Genomic DNA, 19,451 nt, shown 5'->3' on the forward strand with positions numbered 1-19,451 from the left:
GTTAGTTCCTCAAGATTTGAGACTTGTGGATAGTGGCATGTGAAAACTAATCTAAATCAAACATACATATGTTTTGCTGCCATTTTAGTGATCATCACCGCACTTGAAAACATGGAATAATTTCTATGTCTGAGGGTTGATTTGTTTAGTCTTTCAGATTGAAGAGACTGTAATCTTGCATCCTTAAGTACTTGAAAATTGAGTTTATTCTGGTTGTTGTGTTATTGTGTTCCCCAGGGAAGTCACCAGGTGATTGCCTGGAAAGAAAGCCCTGATAAATGGAGTTTATTGGCTGTATTCGATACCTTGTGTATGTCAGAAAGTCTAAGCTGTAGATGGAGTTATTGAGCAGATGGTGTCAAATAAGTTTTATTCCTGAATGGAAGAATATGTGATAGTGTGTTTTAATAAGAATCTTCCTCTGGGACAATGCATCTTGCATGATCCTCTCTCTTCTCTTCTCGAATTCTCGGTCTCTACATTGCTATGTCTCCCAACGATTCCCACCAGCAAGCAGGAACCCACCAATTCCCATCCGCAAGCAGGACCCATTGCTTGCAGAAGGAAGATTTAGCACTTCCTGGGCAACCAGAAACAAGTGTTTCTGCTTGTTTCAGGGCTTCTTCTGGGAAGTGGTTAAACCTCTGTTGCATAAGTGGTAGGTCTCCCTCGAATTAGCGGGGCCCACCGTTTGCACAACAGAAACAGCAGGACACGAGAGAATCAGCAGATCCAGAAGTGCCCCGTTGGATTTTCCCCTCCATGGCAGGGGAGCCCTAAAACTCACTCAAAACTATGTTAGTTTTACAAAATATGTGACATAATTTTCATGAACATGACATTGATTGTTGAGAGATTTGTCATTCTTGCATGCATTAAATTATTTCTTTGTATGTTTTTATGTAACCTGTAATAAAAACAAAAGGATTTTTTAATTTTCAAAGGGTGTCCAGCTGAAAGGTGCTATTGATAATTTCTAACATTAGAGGCACTCACCAAAATATAACAGAACTCTTTAATTCTATTGAAGTTGTGTTGATTTTTTTCTCTGTGCAGGTTCAGGGTGTAGGAAATGGTGGAGCTGAAAATGCCGCACTTGACCAGCCTGTGGACCAGCCTGCTGAGAATGCAGTAGTTGGTGAAAATCCAGAAATCCAAGAAGAACAACCAGATGAAGAAGAGGAAGAAAATGAAGATGAAGAAGATGTAGTGGTAGAAGATGCAGCAGATGCAAACAATGGAGCACAAGGTATACTTTTAGTTACTTTTTGGCAACTATATTAATGCCACATTCTAGAGTACTAGCTTTCTATTTTGGTCTATTTGATTTCAGATCTTACTTCATGGAAACAGAATTCAGTTTCCTAAGCAATATTAAATACTGACTGTCACACATAAGTAAAATGAAAGCTTTAGGTGGCCTTATATTTTTATGCAAGCGGATAAAAAAAGCAACGGATTGTAATAAGGGAAATGTAGGAACAGAGATGCTTCAGGTTTTCAGAGTGGTTGATTAAACCTAACATTTGATTCTACTACAAGAAATAATCCTGGTATCCTTCTGTCTGAACACTGAAAACATGAGTTTTTATTTTATTACTAGGACACTTTACATCTTAAAATGGCAATAAGATGTGCGTTTAGTTATGCAGTGTTGATATCCAGGTAGAGCTTTGCCTCTAGCAATCTTAAAATTATAATTATCTATTTAGATGACATGAACTGGAATGCTTTGGAATGGGATCGAGCAGCAGAAGAGCTTACATGGGAGAGAGTGAGTAAGGCCTGTATATTTTAAAGACTGCTTGCTCTTAGTCTTGCAGATCTGGCAATTGAAGTTGGTTTTCCATACTTTGACCTCATCCTCCACTTCATGTTGCATCCTTCTCTTCACATTGGCTAAACTACACGTTACATCCAAAACACCTATACTGCTAGCCCAATAACCCCATTTTAACAGGAAAAGCACTTTCAGGAGTGGGAGATTGGGATTGGTGAAAAGGGGATAATTGTAAAGGCAAACACACAGTGTGGAAAAAGTGACAATTTGGATCAAGGTTAAGTGCCTTCTCCCCCTTGCTGTTTCTCTGATCCCAGTTACATCTTCCTGATGCTGCTTAAAAAGGCATTGGTCTGTCACTAGTTGGGCCTGTTCAGACAACACACTAAGCCATGGTTAGACTGCTAACCCTTTTGCAGCAAACAGTTAGTGAGCATACTTAAACCATGTTATGTAGCCACTATGGTTAGGAATGGTTCACATGGCACACTCAAGTCATGGTTCACACGACATGCTAAGCCATAATGTTTAGCTCATGATACTTAACCACCATGGCTTAGCGTGTCATCTGAACAGGGTTGTTGTGTTTTATGTAATGCATTGGTTCCCCCCTTAAGTTTAACTCTGTTTTGAGCTTCAAGTCTGTTCACTGCTCTCGTTAACAGAAACTTGGAAAAGTTTATGTTAATGAGGAGCATGTTGGAACATTTACAGACTTCTACACGTGATGAGACTGGAAGCAGTCCTTGGCGTTACATGCTTCTTCCTTTGTTCCCCTCACACTGCAGAGAAGATGATGTCTAAATCAGGAGACCCTATGGCTAATTGAATGTGCAGTCTTCGTTACCCTGAGTATTGCAACCATGTTCAGCAGAGTAACATTTGGTGTTTGGAAAGTGAGAATCTGGATGCACACTATGTATCCATTTTAAAGTGTCCCCTTCCCCATAGCCATGAGAAGTAGAAACTTACAAAATGGGGAAATGTTGAGGTTTTCAGAGGGGTTATGATTTGATTTGCCAGAGTAAAATTGTCTTGTGTAACTAGGCAACTGTGTTCTTATATTGCTGGTTAATACATTTCCCTCAAAGCACATAGAAGTCTTTGAAGAATGTGGCAAAATCACTGTCAAGGTTGCTTGCATTATTGTAGAAAAGAGTATTTTCTTTTTTCCAGTGAATGGCAACTTCATTTTAACCCTGGAGTTGTGAAATATTTCGTTGGGCATCTATAAAAGCTGCTCTTGACCTTCAACTAATTCAGATTCAGTCTCTCTGCCCCCTTCACTTTGTCCATTTACTTAGGAATGTGTGATCTGCTGCTTCTACCATTTAGCATGCATTTACTATTGTGTTGCAGAAAACACAGAAATAACATAGTTCTTATATATGTTAATTTTTTTGAACCTGGTTCTCCCTTAAACTTGTTCTACATTTGGGGGCTGCCTTAATAAACTGCTAATTGTTTGGCAGCTGTATGGAGATTCTCATAGCAACATACATCACACTGATGGATCTTAAAGGATAATGATTAATTTTGTATTAATGCAACTGATTCTTCATCTATTCATCTTGTCCCTTCACTTCCATGGTCTTGCCTGGCAACAAAGCCTGCCTGACAGTTACCATGCTGGCTGGGGATGGTGGAATTATAATCCAGCTCCCATCAACTGGAGGGTACCAGGTTGGGCAAGACTGATCTGAAGAGATAGGAACTCCTCCTAGTTGCTGGCAGCTGCTTGCAGAATTCCCACTTAGAGTCTTAAAAGCCAGAGGCTCAGTTTACACAACACTTTTCTCTATGCAGTGTGAAAACTCCACTCAATGGTGGAGTTTTTAGGAGGTACTCCCCACACAACATGTTCCAACTCCACCATTGAGTGAATGTGGGCTCCTGTGAAGTAGAGTAAAACTCAACACAGCCGCCCTCTCTCTTCCCCCAGGCCTCCCGATGCTAACCCATCAGCCATTGCTATGAAAAAATCCTGGCAGCTCTCCCAGAGATCCTGGCAGCTCTCCTGGCAGCTCTCCTAGAAAGTGCTGTCCTAGAGAGCACTTTCTCCTTTGGCTGCTCTAGCCAAGGAACTCTGTAGCCAGTGGGGAAACTCCACTCAATGCAGCAAGAAATTCCACCGAGCCTTCCAGACAACACAGGACACAATGGTTGTGCAGGAACTCTCCTCTGCACAGTGTGGATATTCAGGGGGGATATCCTGAATATCCCCCCTGAATATCCACACACATCCAAAACACCACACACATTGGGATGGCGTTTTCCCTGCAGACAACACATTTCTCAACAATGGTTCTAAAACCACTGTTGAGAAAAATGTTGTCCGAACTGAGCCAAAGAGAAAGAGATGAGCACCATTGGATTATTCCCAGAGTTCCAGTAAAGCTTCTTATACCTCCTTGAAGTACTTATTTTATATTTATTTATTTATTTATTTATTTATTTATTACGTTTCTATACCACCCAACAGCCGGAGCTCTCCGGGCGGTTCACAAAATTTAAAGCCATTCAAAGTATAAAACGACAGCATAAAACCTTAATATAAAATATTACTATCTTGGATAAATAGCATAGATAGCCAGGTAATAAGTAAGGGATAAGGGGAGAATTACATAAACATGTTCGGATCTCTCCATTAGGACTGTTCCCCTAGATATATCTTCATGGGCTCCTCCAAATATTAAGATCCACCTAAGCCAATGATTGCTGTATCCCAGTCATTATACCCTCCAGCAGTGCTATGGGATGGCACTCCTTCCTCTGTGTTTTATTGGCAGGGAACCTGCGCTTTTTCTTTCATAGGTAGAGTCAATGGCAGACACTGAAGCAGTTGTTATTTGAGTTGTGCATGTTTTCTGCTTTGTATAGTTTTCCTCACTTAGCCCTATAGAAGATCTTGTGACGTTGGTTGTGTATTTGGCTCATTTCACATATTACCATTGTGTCATGAGAGCTGCTTTCACATGGTTTTACCCCACACAACACTGGGAATCATATGTGTCAGGCAAACACTATAGATTTATAAATGGATAAACAATCCATTAGAAGTGAGCATAAGATCATTTATTTATATTCAGTCATTATCTCAGCTGCCTTTATATTGATAAATTGGTATCTGTTTTTACCATTTTTTCCTCTCTTTTTGCGTGTGCCCTGTATAGGAATGTTAATTAAGGAGTTTTGCTGGTCCACCAGTAGTAGCATTGGTGTGGCATTTTCTGCATCTAGAGCATTTGGTATAGATGTTTCTCGGTATGCAGTTGCCTCTGGACAGTGGTCCTCATGTTTCTTTCAGATCTCAAAAGCATTATTAATTGAGTGTGATATGTGATTCTGTAGAAGGAAAGATACTGGGTTGGATTCAAAGGCGCCTTGCATGAGTGGAATGGCAATTCTCCCACCCACTGCAAACTCCATGCCCCATCTCGTGCTCTTCTGGTGTGTACTCTGCCCCTCAAGAACAGTTTTGGGGGTGGGAGCGAGGGTGCAGTGGGAGAAGGCAGGAAAACCTGTTGTGCTTGGAGACCTCAGTTTGTGCTTCTCTGGATCCTACTCTGTGTATTGTTAAAATGGTGAGAAACAGCAGTTTTTAGACTCTGGAAAAACAGCAAAAACAACTGACAAATGCTAAAGAGCACACAACTGCTGTTTAGCATTTCTTGGTTGTTTTTATCTGCAACTGTTGTCCTCATCTTGTTTTGCTTGAACTTTCTGTGGATGCACATGATTTTTAAGTCAGTAATCAAAATTATCTCTTGTTTCTAGATGCTTGGGCTTGATGGATCCTTAGTTTTTTTAGTAAGTGGATTTGTATTGTATTAAAATAATTATTTGTAACTGAAGTATGTCTTGCACATTCTCTTTGTCTTTTTGATCTAGCAAGTAGTATCCAAATATGTTAAACCTGAAAATTTTCCACACATTTTCTTACTATGACCTGGTTTGTACAGCATTTGTGGCACATTCTTTATTCGGTGGCAAATTATTTAACCCACAGTTTGCAGAGACAAGCACCGTGTGTGAGCCACTTCCAGTTTCCAGAAACAACCGATGAGCGGGGCATTTGTAGGTTGTTAGCATGACTTCCGAGCCTGAACACTTTGGGTTGTTTAACCCACAAACAAGCCAAAGTGCTTGGGTTCAGATATTACGCTGACAACCTACAAATGCCCCCATTCATAGTCGTTTCTGAAAATTGGAAGTGGCTCGTGCATCGTGCACGTGCCCTCAAATCTTGGGTTAATTAATTATAGCTTAAGATTTGCCATTGAATGCCAATGTGACATATGAACAACCCCTACATCAGCTGCATACATTGCACACTTCTATGTCAGTATGCTAGGCATTCTTTATTTTTATTTTCTCTTTATATTGAGACTATGTAACAGCTTGAACTAGCCTTTGCCCTGTTATGAGGCATGCTGGTGCGAAAGTGCAGCTTCCTTGTTTGCCCATGTTTAATTTATTTATTTATATATTATTTAAAACATTTGTATCCCGCCCTATATCATTAAGATCTCAGGGCACATTAGACAAAAAATAAGAGGGGCATTGATGAGAACAGAATATAAAAAGAATTCAGATTGCTTATCAGTTATGTTGCCATTTCTGATTTCTTTCTCCCTTTCCTCCTCAGGAACATGTATTCTGGGTGGTGTCATTAAACACACTATTCATACTTGTCTTTGGTAAGTAGCTATATTTTCAGTTATTTCAGGATAATCACTATACATATGGGTTCAAATTCGATGAGTTTTAAGATTTGCTGGTCAAGTAGTTGCCACAGTTCATTTGCACGTCCCAGAAATCAGACTAGAAGTTTAGTCACCAGTGTTGGACCTAGAGCTGCATGATACTGTCACATGACTTGCAGAGCTTAATTTGAATATCTACATATCCTTCCTACCTCACTTCTTCTTGGTACTCTGGACATGGGGATACTACACTATCAACTTATTTCTTCTCCACCCAATTCTTCCTCCCCCTCACCTGTTTTTGTCATATCTTGTCTGATAAAGAGAGAAGGAGCTCTCAAAAGCTTGTACAACTTTGTTTTTGTTTGTTTGGCTTAATAAAGGCATTACATTAATATAGATTTTGGATTTTTTTTAATGATCAACATGGCTACCTTTGTTTTTTGTTTTTTAATGATAAACATTTCGCAGCTTGTGCAAAATGCGGTGGCCAGATTGATAGCTGGAACAGGGAGGTCTGAGCATTTAACACCGATTCTGGCCTGCTTGCATTGGCTGCCTATACGTTTCCAAGCCCAATTCAAGGTGCTGGTTTATCCTATAAAGCCCTACGTGGCTTGGGACCGCAATACCTGATGGAACGCCTCTCCCGACATGAACCTACCTGTACACTGCACTCAACATCTAAGGTCCTCCTCTGAGTGCCTACTCCGAGGGAAGCTCGGAGGATGTCAACAAGGGAGAGGGCCTTTTCGGTGGTGGACCCCGACTGTGGAATGATCTCCCCGATGAGGCTTGCTTGGCGCTAACATTGTTAGCTTTCAGGCGCTAGGTCAAGACTTTTCTCTTCTCCCAGGCATTTAACAGCATTGAACAATTGTTTTTTAATGGACCCCAGAACTGTTGTTTTAAATGGATGCTGCTGTTTTTATACTGTTGTTTTTATGTCTCTGATGGTTTTTAAATTTTGTATACTTTTAATGTTTACTGTTTTTAGCTTTTGTGAACCGCCCAGAGAGCTTCGGCTGTGGGGCGGTATATAAATGTAATAAATAAATATATAAAGGGAAAGCAAAAACATCTGATCCCATCTTCCCAGCTGTGTTGAAGAAGGAGGGGAGGGTGGGAGAGCATAGTCTGAGGCTAACTGTCGGTCGTTCCTGTTCTTGAATATTGCACAAGTGTGGCCTGTGCACGTGGCCAGTATTCGTATAGCAGGCTGAACTAGGTAAACACAGAAACATTTCTACCCATTTCGAAGCTGTTGAAAAATGAGCCATTTCTGTTACTTTTTCTCTTTTTCCCCAGCATTTTGTCCCTATCATATTGGACACTTCTCTATTGTTGGGCTGGGCTTTGAAGAATACGTAAGTATTTGCATTTTGTGGGTTCAGAATGAAAATTTGAATACTGTTCTAGTAATATTGTAAATTCGCTTGCCTGCTTGTCAGTAGTGAGGGCTCCTTCCCCATCTGGCAAGTGCTCCTGTGCTTCTATCAGAAGCCTTACTTGTGAAAGAGGAATCGCTCTCCTTTCTCACCGCCTCCCCAACTTCTCTGTGGAGTAAAGGAGGGGTGTTTTTTCTCATATGCATTGGGCTTTTACATAAATTATCAGCAGAAACTCCACTGAGAACTTGGGGAAGGAAAAGATGAATGATTTTTGCTGTCCCCATCTCTTCCTGCAAAAGCCCAGCATGTGAGGGAGAGACTGACCACTCAGTTTCTCCAACAACAGAGCTTTTGAAGAAAGCACCAGTAGTGCTTTTCTGCTGCTGCCACTGCTACTTCCCACAAAAGCTCAGCAGGAAGGGAGAGAAACCACCGCTCCTTGAAAGGAAGAGCCAAGCTAAAATGTATGGACCCCCGCCATGGACTATTGAATCTTTCATGCTTGAATCTTACCTTTTAAACCATGATTGATTTTTGAAATTACTGGTTTTATCCTTTTTATCTCAAACATTATTCTAGATTTTTGTAACGATGACCTACAGAGCAAACCTAAGTGGGCACGCAAGTGATGAGACAGGTGTCCTGCCTCATCCTCTGCTCTGCCACCTCAAACAAGACCGGGGCATTAAGTGATGTGGAGTTTTCTTTCTGTTTTTTCCAGGCGGAGCAAAGTTTTTAAGCATCTCCCTCCATTGCAAGCAATGAGGGGAATTTTGCTGCACCAGCTCTGGGCTGACACAGCTGAGAGGCCTGATTCTGTGGCCCCTTTGGAGAATCAACAGGGTTTTAGATGCAATGGGTTGAACACCATGTTTCAAAATTTTATGCGTGCTACTGTCAGTGGAAGTTGATTTCCATCTATGGGTGCAAAGGTACCTCCAGGGTAGATAGAGTTCTTCATCGTGGTCTCTATGCATCACACATATTGGCCCTGTGCAGAGCTTGTATTAGGTACTTCCAAAGCTAAAAGAAACCTTTTTGGCAGGAGCCCTTCCCCCTTGCTATTGCACTAGTGCCAACAGTTCCCGCCCAATCTTCAGTTCTTCTTCGACTGCTATTGTGGCAGCATCGTATGAAGGGACTTCTACTAGTGTATTCTGTTTTTGAGGAAAGCCTTTATTCCTTTTTGTTATTTTTGTTTTATTGTTGTGAAGATCGCGTCGAGTTATTCGCCCTAAGGGTGTATGGACGTTGAGATACCATCCAGAAAATGTGTTAAATGTGGAGGTAAACTCCCTCCTACAGACAGACATTCGCTCTGCCTTATTTGTCTCAGTGAAGGACACAAAATTTAAACTTGCCATCACTACATGTCCTTCACTAAGCAAGCACACAAATATAGAGCAGATCAGCTATGAGCGGTTTTGTGGGGGAAAGCATTAGAGGCAGCGGTTTTGTGTGATGCATAGAGACCACGATGAAGAAAGTCAGGTTGCTTACCTGTAACTGAAGTTCAGTGGTCATGTATGCATTCACACAACCCACCCTCCATCCCCGCTAGGGTGTATAGTTTATTGTTTACATAGTGGGAAATTATCCAGTGATTAAAGGGGCCACAATGTTGGTCTCCTTTGGAACTGAGGATTGGGCGGGAACAGTTGGCACTTGTGCAGTAGCAGAGGGGAAGGGTTCCCACCAAAAAGGTTTCCTTTAGCTTTGGAAGTACCTGATATGAGCTCTGCGCAGGCGCGGAGCCCATATGTGTGAATGCATAGATGACTACTCGAAGAACTTCAGTTACAGGTAAGCAGCCTGACTTTACCCTTGCTGAAGATGTTCCTCTCTACCAGTGAAGGGGCAGCTCCACCAGCAAGCTCCCTCCGGGGATTAGGATTGCACTGTCTGTGTATGTATGGACTGTGTTTATCCTTCATAGATATCTGTTTAAATTTGTGATTGATCCATGATAGTTTAATATGCATGCAGTATTTAGCTAAGCAAGTTCATGAATTATTTGGATGGTCTGTGACTAATAATGAAGACATTTTGCAAATAGCAATACATTTGGCAGTCATAAGTTGTCTTAAAATGTACTCAGACTATTTAGGAATGAAATAAAAATGTAATAATACATTCTAATATTGTTTTATATAGTACCATCAATATACATGGTACTTTGCACAGCTTTATAAGCAACAAAGACAGATTGTGCCCCAAGGAGTATATAGTCTATGTTTTCTGTTTTTACAGGTTCAAGCATCTCACTTCGAAGGCCTAATCACAACAATAGTTGGCTATGTTCTGCTGGCAGTCTCATTAATTGTTTGTCATGTATCCTTTCATAAATGCCCATTTGCTCATGTGTTTTGTGATTGATTTATGGATGGTCACTACAAGTTCATTTGCTAAGAGTTAGCAGCAATTTTCTTCCTTTATCCCTTTTGAGGAAAACTTGAGTGTACATGGTAGAGATACATCATTGGGAATCTCTTAGATGCCCTTAAGATGTTAGGACGAGCCTGCAGGATTGCTCCATCCAGCTTCTTCTTATTGAAGCACAAATTCATTCTGTTCTTCCCCAGTTTGCCTTAATTGCAATTGTCACAATGGCATGAGGGCTAACCGCCGTTACAAGCATGCACACTTAAGGAAGCTTTTACACCAGCTTCAAATCCTAGTTTCAAATATTAGTTGAGAAGGAACTCTTATTAGCTTTAAGCATGGGTAATGTTTGTGTTGATGGCTCAGTTCAGGCAACACAGTGTGAAAGTTCTACTCAGCGGCTGAGTTTATAGGGGATACTCCCCACACAACATGTTCTAACTCCACTGTTGAGTGATTGTGGGCTACTGTGGAGTTGAGTAAAATCCATTGTGACATTTGATGGACAGTTCCTCTGACCTCTCTCCTACCCTGGTTCTCCTGATGGTATTCCATCAGCCATTACTGTAAAAAAAAAAACCTATCCCGGCAGATCTCCTAGAGTGGCACTCCCTCTTTTTGCCACTCTTTCCAGAGAACTCTGTAGCCAGTGGGAAAAGTCAACTCAACACAACGGAAAACTCCACTGAGCCCAACATGCAGCACGCAACACAATGGTTGCGCAGGAACTCTCCTCTGCACAGTGTGGATATTTCTGCATGGAGTGCTTTCCGAAAACACTCCACCGTTGTGTGGAGTTTTCCCACCAGACAACACATTTCTCAATGGTGGTGTAAAAACTCCACTGTGGAGTTCTAAAACCACCCTTTAGAAACGCGTTGTCTGAACTGAGCCGATGTAATAATTAAGGATGGGAGAAGACTTGCTGCAGGGAGAGGAACATCTGGGTGAAGGAAATGTGCATTCCTGTGGTCCATTTCTGATTTCTTAATGGTAATGAAGGGATCCTCAGCGTTATATTTGCACTGGCCATATGCCTTTATAAGGAATATCTGTTAAAATGTGCTTTAATCTGTATCACTGGATACGTGAAAATTAGCTTCCTGCTGAGAAGAAACAGTGTTCTAATGCTGCAATTCCGTGTGCACTTATTTTAACTCAATGGGGTTGACTTTCAAATAAACACTTATGTGATAAGGTTATGAGTCTATACTTATACACTAATCTATTTATTTAACAAAATCAGTTTCTAGGCCTGCGATTGGACCATATCCTGCTGTGCTTTAAAAACAGAGTCCTTTCTCTCTACCTATCCTTCTAGAATCTATTTGTGAGGGTTTCTCATTTAGCTTGCAACTAAATGCCTGATTTGACAAGTTGATTTGATTTAAAGCTTGAGTAAATGTAGCTTCACCAGAAAATGCAGAGTATTTAAATGCCCCCAAATGTCCTATCCCCTTTAAGAAGCATCACACAGGCAAAAGTACACAGTGTTAAACAAATACTTTCCTTTCTACTGGTTTCCTATTTAAGAACTTCCTTTTGCCCAATATTCTTTCCTATGAACTTCTATCCTATTGCCACGAAACAATATTTCAGTAAGGCATATTTGTATTTCCTTGACTATATTATATAGGGCTTGGCTTCACTCGTAAAATTTCAGAGATCACGTCGCTTGCTTGGAGTGTGCTATATAGTTGTCAAGGTATGCTAGTCTTTAAAAGCAAGTACATTTACGAAAATCAATCAGTATTCAATAGTTGCTCTACATTTAAAACAACACCTTTGTCTTATCCCCTCTGCAGGTGTCGTTGCTAGTGGTGGTAGAAATAGGTGTTTTCCCTCTCATCTGTGGCTGGTGGCTAGACATATGTTCTCTGGTAAGATTAGTTTTTATTGGAAGATAGCTGTTTTATACTACATTCTAAAGCAGGAGTGGGCAACACATGGCTTTCGGACCATATGCAGCACCGCCTCCCCAACCGTTTTTATAGCCCCCCGCTGCTGCTGAATTTGCAGTGGCAGCAGCAAAAATGAATGATTTCCCAAGGAAACAGGACACCCAAGCAAAATCCTTGTTTCTTATCCTCACAGCAAATTTGGCAGCAATTTTGTCAGTGGGGTTGGGCGCACACACACACACACACACACACACACACACGGCATTGCCCACCCCTGTTCTAAAGGAACAACAAAGAGGATAGGTGCTTATGCAGTTTATAGCGTTAAAATGGAAACAATAATGCATCCCTCTGCAGAAGTATGTTCTGACTATTATGATATTAACGCTGCGGTTCCTGCAGCGCGCCAACCCTCTATGGTTTATTATGTTGTCTGAATGCAGTGCATTTTCTGCAAGGTTGGTTTATGTGTTGCCTGAATGCAGTGCATTTTCTGCTGGGTGGGTTATCGTGTTGTCTGAACACAGCACGTTTTCCACAGGGTGGCTCGTTATTTTTCTCAAACAAGCCACCTTGAGAAGCCATGACTTCTTGTTGGGTTGTTCAGGGTGGTTAACAAGACACGCTGCACTGCATGGTTAACGAGCAACCCTGTGGAAAACATGCTGTGTTCAGACAACATGATAACCCATGGTTCAACTACAATGCACACTGGGTTGGGTTAGCATGTTGTGTGAATCCAGCCTAATGGTACAATCCTATGCATGTTTAGGCAGGAAAAAAATCCATGGCTGGCTGGGGATTGCTGGAGTTGTAGGATTTTTCTTTTTGTAAACATGCATGGGATTTCACCCTAAGACCTTAAATATGCATAGGATTGTACCCTAAGGCCTATAAAAACCTTTAAGAAAGGATTGGAAACCTGATTATCTCTAAGCAGTTAAGGTGGAGGATTCTTTCTTAATGCCCTTATAACAAAGGCAATTCATTTTAAAATATATAAACCTTGCCTAGAAAATCATTTTACAGAGCACTGGGTGTCTTTATTACATAAGAACTTTGGAAGGAGCTCAGGGTTTTTCCCATCATTACTAAGTTTCATTGATTTGTAAATGTAAAAGCTGATGCAATTGTACTAGATGCAAAAATGGAAAAAAAAGTGTCTTTTTCCCGTGTTACCTTTTTCATAGGAAATGTTTGATGCTACTTTGAAGGACAGAGAGTTGAGCTTTCAGTCTGCCCCTGGCACTACAATGTTCCTTCACTGGCTAGTGGGAATGGTCTATGTCTTCTACTTTGCATCCTTCATACTCTTGCTGAGAGAGGTAAGCACTGACTAGAGTAGGGTTTGCTGAAAACACACAGAAAGACTGTGGGTGTTGAATAGTTAACGTTTTTCTCATTTTTTATTTTTTGCATTAATCTATGTCTATTAGCCTTTGGAAATACATTACTTTAATTTGAAAATTACTTTTGAGGTGTTTGCTGCATAATTTCCGCGAATAATGGTTAGGGGTGGAATAAAATACTGAATTGTAGGTTGTGCTGGCTTTAAAAATATATGCTTATCATGCTGCAGCATATCAGGGAATCAGAACCAATGGGCTGCTGACTTGCAGATTTATCTATTTAAAGTATTTTTATTCTGCTGTTCAGACAAAAAGGTTCCCAGAACAGCTTACATAAGATGAAAATAAAAAGTCCTTGCCAGCAGGCTTCTAGTCTAAAAAGACATGACAGAGAAGGAAAAGGGGATGAAGAAGGAAGAGGAAAACAAGGAACCTTAGGGACCGTTTCTTAAAAGTTACAGTAGTTCTTATAATGACTAGTTGGAATGGGAGAAGAGGAGCCGAATGAAGTTTGTGTCCCAGCAGAGCGGATGAATTCTGTATGTGTTTCAAGATGGTCTAAATTGTATGCAAGGACAGACAACAAAGAGCTGGCTGCCGGATGGGCAGCTGAAGGAAACTATGTCTTGCTGTACCATGGTGCAGTGGGCTGTGGGGCATGTTTCTTGCTCCTGGGAGCTGGATGTGAGCCTTCCGTGTATTTCTGCATGTACAAAACCTCTGCATCCTGCCGTTTGTGTACCATTGGCTGACTGGAGTGGAATATATTCAGCAAGCCATGGAAGAGGGGAGAATTCATGGAATGGTGCAAAGGAGGGAACATGAACCTACAGCACATTCCCAATCTTCCCACTGATCCTAAGTGGCTGTGATCAGTGGTACACATACCTTACTCACATGTCTGCTCCACTGTTGTAACACCCTGTAATCAGATGCTCCCCACTTCCCCAAATATAATGGCTTCAGTCCCCTTTATCCAGCCCCTGTCAGGTTTTAATCCTACTGGACACAGTTCAACACTTCCTTCTGCACTCCCCTTTTTTCTTCTCTCCCCCCCCCCCCCCCACGCCCCAGGTTTTCAGTAAATTGTCTAAATTCCATCTGGTAAGTAATTCTCCCCCTGACAATTTAACTTTAGTCAGTACACAAAAGAGCTCACTTGATTCAGCTGCCAGTCTGGTTGGCTCCTGTGCATGAAATAGAGAGAGGGGGTGTCATCTTTGCAGCAGGTAGCAAAATGTCTTGGGTCAAGCTTGCCTGTAGGCCATAGTGAAAATCAATGGGAAAAACTTTAGGTTTCTGAATTACTAAAAGGTTTGAAAAATTAATTTCAGAATGTTTATCATTCAAATCTCAACCTGTTTACACTTTCCTTTTAAGAGTTTATTTTCCTTTTCAGGTCCTGAGACCTGGCGTCCTTTGGTTTCTGAGGAATTTAAATGATCCAGACTTCAATCCAGTTCAAGAAATGATTCACTTGCCTATTTATAGGCATCTCAGGAGGTTTATTTTATCAGTGGTAAAAGCATATTTCAGTTTCCATTTTAGAAGTGGATATATTTATTGCAACAAACTATTTTATATTCAGTTTCTCTTGATGTAAATGTTTGTCTGTGCAAAAACTGACCTTGTGAAATAACAAACCGTAACTACTCCCAAGGTACTATAGAATAAGAGTATCTAAACGTGTTGCCTTGCATGCAAAGATATTGGGTCCTTCACATCCATGTGCAGCTTAAACCACATTGCAAAACCATTTTTCTGGCATTCTGTGGAAATTTGTTGGGAGCACAGATCTCTTCTGTGTAACACAGCTTTCCACAGACAAACAACCCTTTGCATCTCAGTTATATCAATAAGATTCTGAATGGTGAGGATTTAGCAACAGCTAGCCTAGTTATCCATATTCTGCTATCATGAAAGACTTTAAGGCTGAGGAAAAGTCGCCCATAGAGCAGGAAAATAATAATGTAAATGTTATTTAGTGTGTAGGTTATTTTTTCTGGGGAAAAGTTCTTAGCCTATGGTCACTTGAATTACTGACGAACATACAATTATACAGAATAAATAGTCTTCTCATTAAAACAAAACATTGTTTTCTAAGCAGATATAGTCCAGGATAATTTGGTTCTTGGGGGAAAAAAAAGAAGAAGCCAAATTGTGCCTTCAAATTGGCAGCATACTGCCCCAAATGAGCCTTTTCTAACAAATATTTTGTTTAGCAGATAGGTTCAAACCTATGAAGGTTTAAAATGCAACTGCTTTCATTTTGTCATCTGTCTCAACTTTAGAGCTTGTATATTCCAAGCTGAAGTGATTATTCAGTCTTAAATAATAAACATTTTATTTCATTTTCAGATTTTTCATAATTTTAGATCAGATTTCCCCTTAGTTAATCCACATCTTCAGGTACTTAACTGTGACATTTCATATATTACATCTGGCTGCCTATTTCTCTCTTTTACATTTTTTGTTAGCACTCTCCCTATACCAAAGGCCACGACTTGTGGCCCTTGTAGGCAAGTTTTGGCCTACAACTTGCAGGATCCTTTGGCATTGGCTATGCTGGCTATGACTGATGAGAGCTGTAGACCAAAAAGTCTAGAAAGCCACAAATTGCCCTCTCCTGCCCTACGCTGTGACCAAGAAAATCAGAGTTCTGCTGCATCATTGGCTTTGATCAAGAAAGCACCAAAATGTGCCTTCAGTATCAGAGTTCTTATGGCTAAATTCTGTTTTGCTGACTCCCAAAGAGTTACATACGCAAGGAGACTACTTGTGCCAACTGAAAAAAGAAAATAATTAATTGAACAGTGTCTCCATTTAGATTTATTTATTTTATTTATTTATTTATAAATAAATAAATAAATAGATGATTCTCAAAGCCGTGGGAGGACTGGAAATGAGCTGCAGGACTGCTCACACCCACTTCCTTTTGATTCCTGTCTAGCGCTAGCTATGGTTTGCTATGTCATTTGAATCCATAAGCTCTGGCTAGTGCTTGTCCTTCTGACTAGAATCATACATCAGTGCTGGAATTAGCGTTTGGATTCTGATTGGAGTATAAGTGCTAACCAAGAATTTTCTGATTTGGATGTCATGTCAAACTCTGATTAGTGGTCAACTGGAATGGAAGCCATGCACAAGAAGGAAGGAGAGAGCTCATGGTGTGTTCATGCTCTTCCAAACTATCGTAACGATCATAAAAAAACAAAAGCAGAAAAACCTTAAGACTATATGTAGGAAAGCTGTTACAGAGTATCTTTCTTGTTGCAGATTGTCTTCGGGTCAATTGTCTTGCTCATGCTTTGGCTTCCTATACGAATTATTAAATATCTGCTGCCTCATTTTCTTCCATATAATGTCATGCTTTACAGGTAAGATGAATTACTTTCTGAAATACTTTTTCTTCCATAACTTGCTATTTTTTTTTACTACAAATGTATTTTGTAGACTTACTTGAAATAAACTGCTGGCTGTACATTTGTGAACTGCAGTGGCCTTGTTTTGATCTTGTGCTAAGCTATAATTTGGAATTACATTAATCAGCCTTGGGCTCATGAGCTCTTCCTCCTCCTCCTACCAAGGAGGATATTAGAAACTTTTGCTTCTGCATTTAAAACCATGTTTTACAGTTCTATCCAGACCAAAAAACGTAGTCTTAGTTAAGGTTTATCTATGTTTCAAACTATGGTTTAAACTAACTTCAAACTATGGTTTAAAATTCTGGTTTGTTTCCCTAAATAATATGTAAGATTAACCATAGGCTTGGAGGTAATGATAAACCACAGTTAGTTGAAAACAGAATTAATACTTCTGATGTCCTCGTAGCTACGCAAGGGGAGAGAACTCGTCTCATAGTTTAGCATTACATCTGAATCAGATTACTGCATTTTCATAAAAAGCTTAAAAACCGAATGCGTTTTTACATTTGTGAAAGTTGAATTTATCATTTGTGGGATTATTGTACATTTTAAAGGTCTACCTATATTTTGCGTCCTTCTGATGGCAATGGTAGTCTTAATTTTTTCAAATTTTATTATTTATTTATTTATTTCATTTCATTTCTATACTTCCCAATAGCCGGAGCTCTCTGGGCGGTTCACAAAAATTAAAAACATTCAAAGTATAAAACAACAATATAAAACCATAATATAAAATACAGTATAAAAGCTCAACCAGATAAAAACAGCAGCAATGCAAAATTACAAATTTGAAACACCAATTTCTCCAACAATTAGCTATTTCATTTGGCAGCCACAGAATTATGTAGCCACTAGTTAGCAAAGTATACAAAAAGTCCTGATGGTTCTACACCACACCAGTGTATTTGGGGTAGTTGTTTACTATATCTGGCCTTGCTTTTATTCCCACAGTGATGCTCCTGTGAGTGAACTTTCCTTGGAGCTACTTTTGCTTCAGGTGGTATTGCCAGCTTTGCTTGAACAAGGACACACGAGGCAGTGGTTGAAGGGTCTTGTACGAGCATGGACTGTTACTGCTGGGTACTTACTGTAAGTAGAAAGAACCAGTACCCCTCAAATTACTTGTCTGTTTAAGTGTGTTTTATTGGCCAGATCTAAATAGAGTGTTAAACAGAATTAAATATTTATAGCAATATTCAGAGCTATTTAACAATGACATATGTTGAAAGTACCAGTATGTGTGAAGTATAACAGTGTAACTATAACTGTACTAGAACTTCATCTGTTTTATGATTATGCAAGAGCAAAAATATTTTTTTTAATTTAAAAGAAATGAATAGTTTTGATTTGGTTATGGTCAGGTGATATTCTATACTAAAGCCCTGAACAGCTTGGGCTCAGCATATCTTAGTTGCCTCCCATGATCTCACCCGGCTGTTGAGGTTTTTGCAACAGACCATCCTCTGGATGCATTGGGTGCATTTGGACGTGTGCTGCACGTCATGGGTTGTAGAGTGGGTATGAAGCCTCTCCGCATGCTGAGTTCAGACAACACATCAACCCACACTGCAACCCAGGGAATAACGCAAATGACAGTCGTGTGTGTGGGTGCAGCAGCCACAATGGTTTCTACTCACTGCGATGGTCCAATGGGAAGTGCATTTGATGGGCACTCAGAACAGAGCCTCCCCACTAATGGCTCCTAATTATAGCTTGCTTCCAAGGAACTTCATTACACCTTGAGGCAGTAACCTCTCCTCCCCACCCTCCCCCATTTTGGGGGAGGCAGTCAATATGCAAGTGTTGTTTTTTTAAAAAAGTTAATTATAAATATGAATTCATTGGTCGCTTATTAAATGCAGCAGTTCACAATAAAATAAATAAATAAATAGAAAAATATAAATAGCTGTATAGCATCTAGAAATTTAGCATTCTGAAATGCAACAAATATAATCCACTTTTTTTCAGAAACCCATCAGTATCAACATCCACATTTTTCTTAACAAGTTTTATTAAAGAAAAACTTGAAGAATTCTGAGTCTTTGGATTCAACTGAGGCTTTTAGCTAGTTTGTGCAGTCCCTGAGGATAGAAATGATGAGCAATTCCTATACACAAGGGTTTGGCCCACTAAAGGCTACCAAAATGGAAAGATGTAAATGTAATTAACACATAAATAAAGATGCCCTCTCTTCAATTTAATGGAAAATAAGGATGCTATTATTCTACAATTACTATTGAAATGGTTTTCATTATACACACACACACACACATACATATATTCATATTGTTGACTACAACATCAACCAAGCATCAGTAATATCTAGAGATACCCTACTTTATGAAGCAAAGGCTAACCCTTTGAAAGAAAACCACATTCCATTTGTTATGGACTACCATCCTGCTGCCCCTAACTACCACAAAATAATCAAAGATAATTTATTTTATTTTATTTATTTATTTATTTAAGGATTTCTATGCCGCCACTCAGCCAAAAAAGGCTCTCACGGCGGCTTAC

At 40.0% G+C, this 19,451-nt stretch overlaps 1 protein-coding gene across 1 annotated transcript in view; it reads left to right on the forward strand.

Moving 5' to 3' along the window:
- Window positions 1–19,451, forward strand: part of MARCHF6 (membrane associated ring-CH-type finger 6) — a 51,646-nt gene that overhangs the window by 17,812 nt on the left and 14,383 nt on the right. Inside the window, exons 7-18 of the mRNA XM_063130225.1 lie at window positions 1,057–1,249; window positions 1,713–1,774; window positions 5,558–5,590; window positions 6,429–6,480; window positions 7,795–7,853; window positions 10,128–10,208; window positions 11,896–11,964; window positions 12,065–12,139; window positions 13,351–13,485; window positions 14,909–15,028; window positions 16,786–16,886; window positions 17,886–18,023. Of these exons, the coding sequence (XP_062986295.1) occupies window positions 1,057–1,249; window positions 1,713–1,774; window positions 5,558–5,590; window positions 6,429–6,480; window positions 7,795–7,853; window positions 10,128–10,208; window positions 11,896–11,964; window positions 12,065–12,139; window positions 13,351–13,485; window positions 14,909–15,028; window positions 16,786–16,886; window positions 17,886–18,023 (1,118 nt within the window). The remainder of the gene's footprint in view (window positions 1–1,056; window positions 1,250–1,712; window positions 1,775–5,557; window positions 5,591–6,428; window positions 6,481–7,794; window positions 7,854–10,127; window positions 10,209–11,895; window positions 11,965–12,064; window positions 12,140–13,350; window positions 13,486–14,908; window positions 15,029–16,785; window positions 16,887–17,885; window positions 18,024–19,451) is intronic.

The sequence above is a fragment of the Elgaria multicarinata genome, chromosome 7 (genome assembly GCF_023053635.1).
Source record: "Elgaria multicarinata webbii isolate HBS135686 ecotype San Diego chromosome 7, rElgMul1.1.pri, whole genome shotgun sequence".
NCBI classification, from domain to species: domain Eukaryota; kingdom Metazoa; phylum Chordata; class Lepidosauria; order Squamata; family Anguidae; genus Elgaria; species Elgaria multicarinata.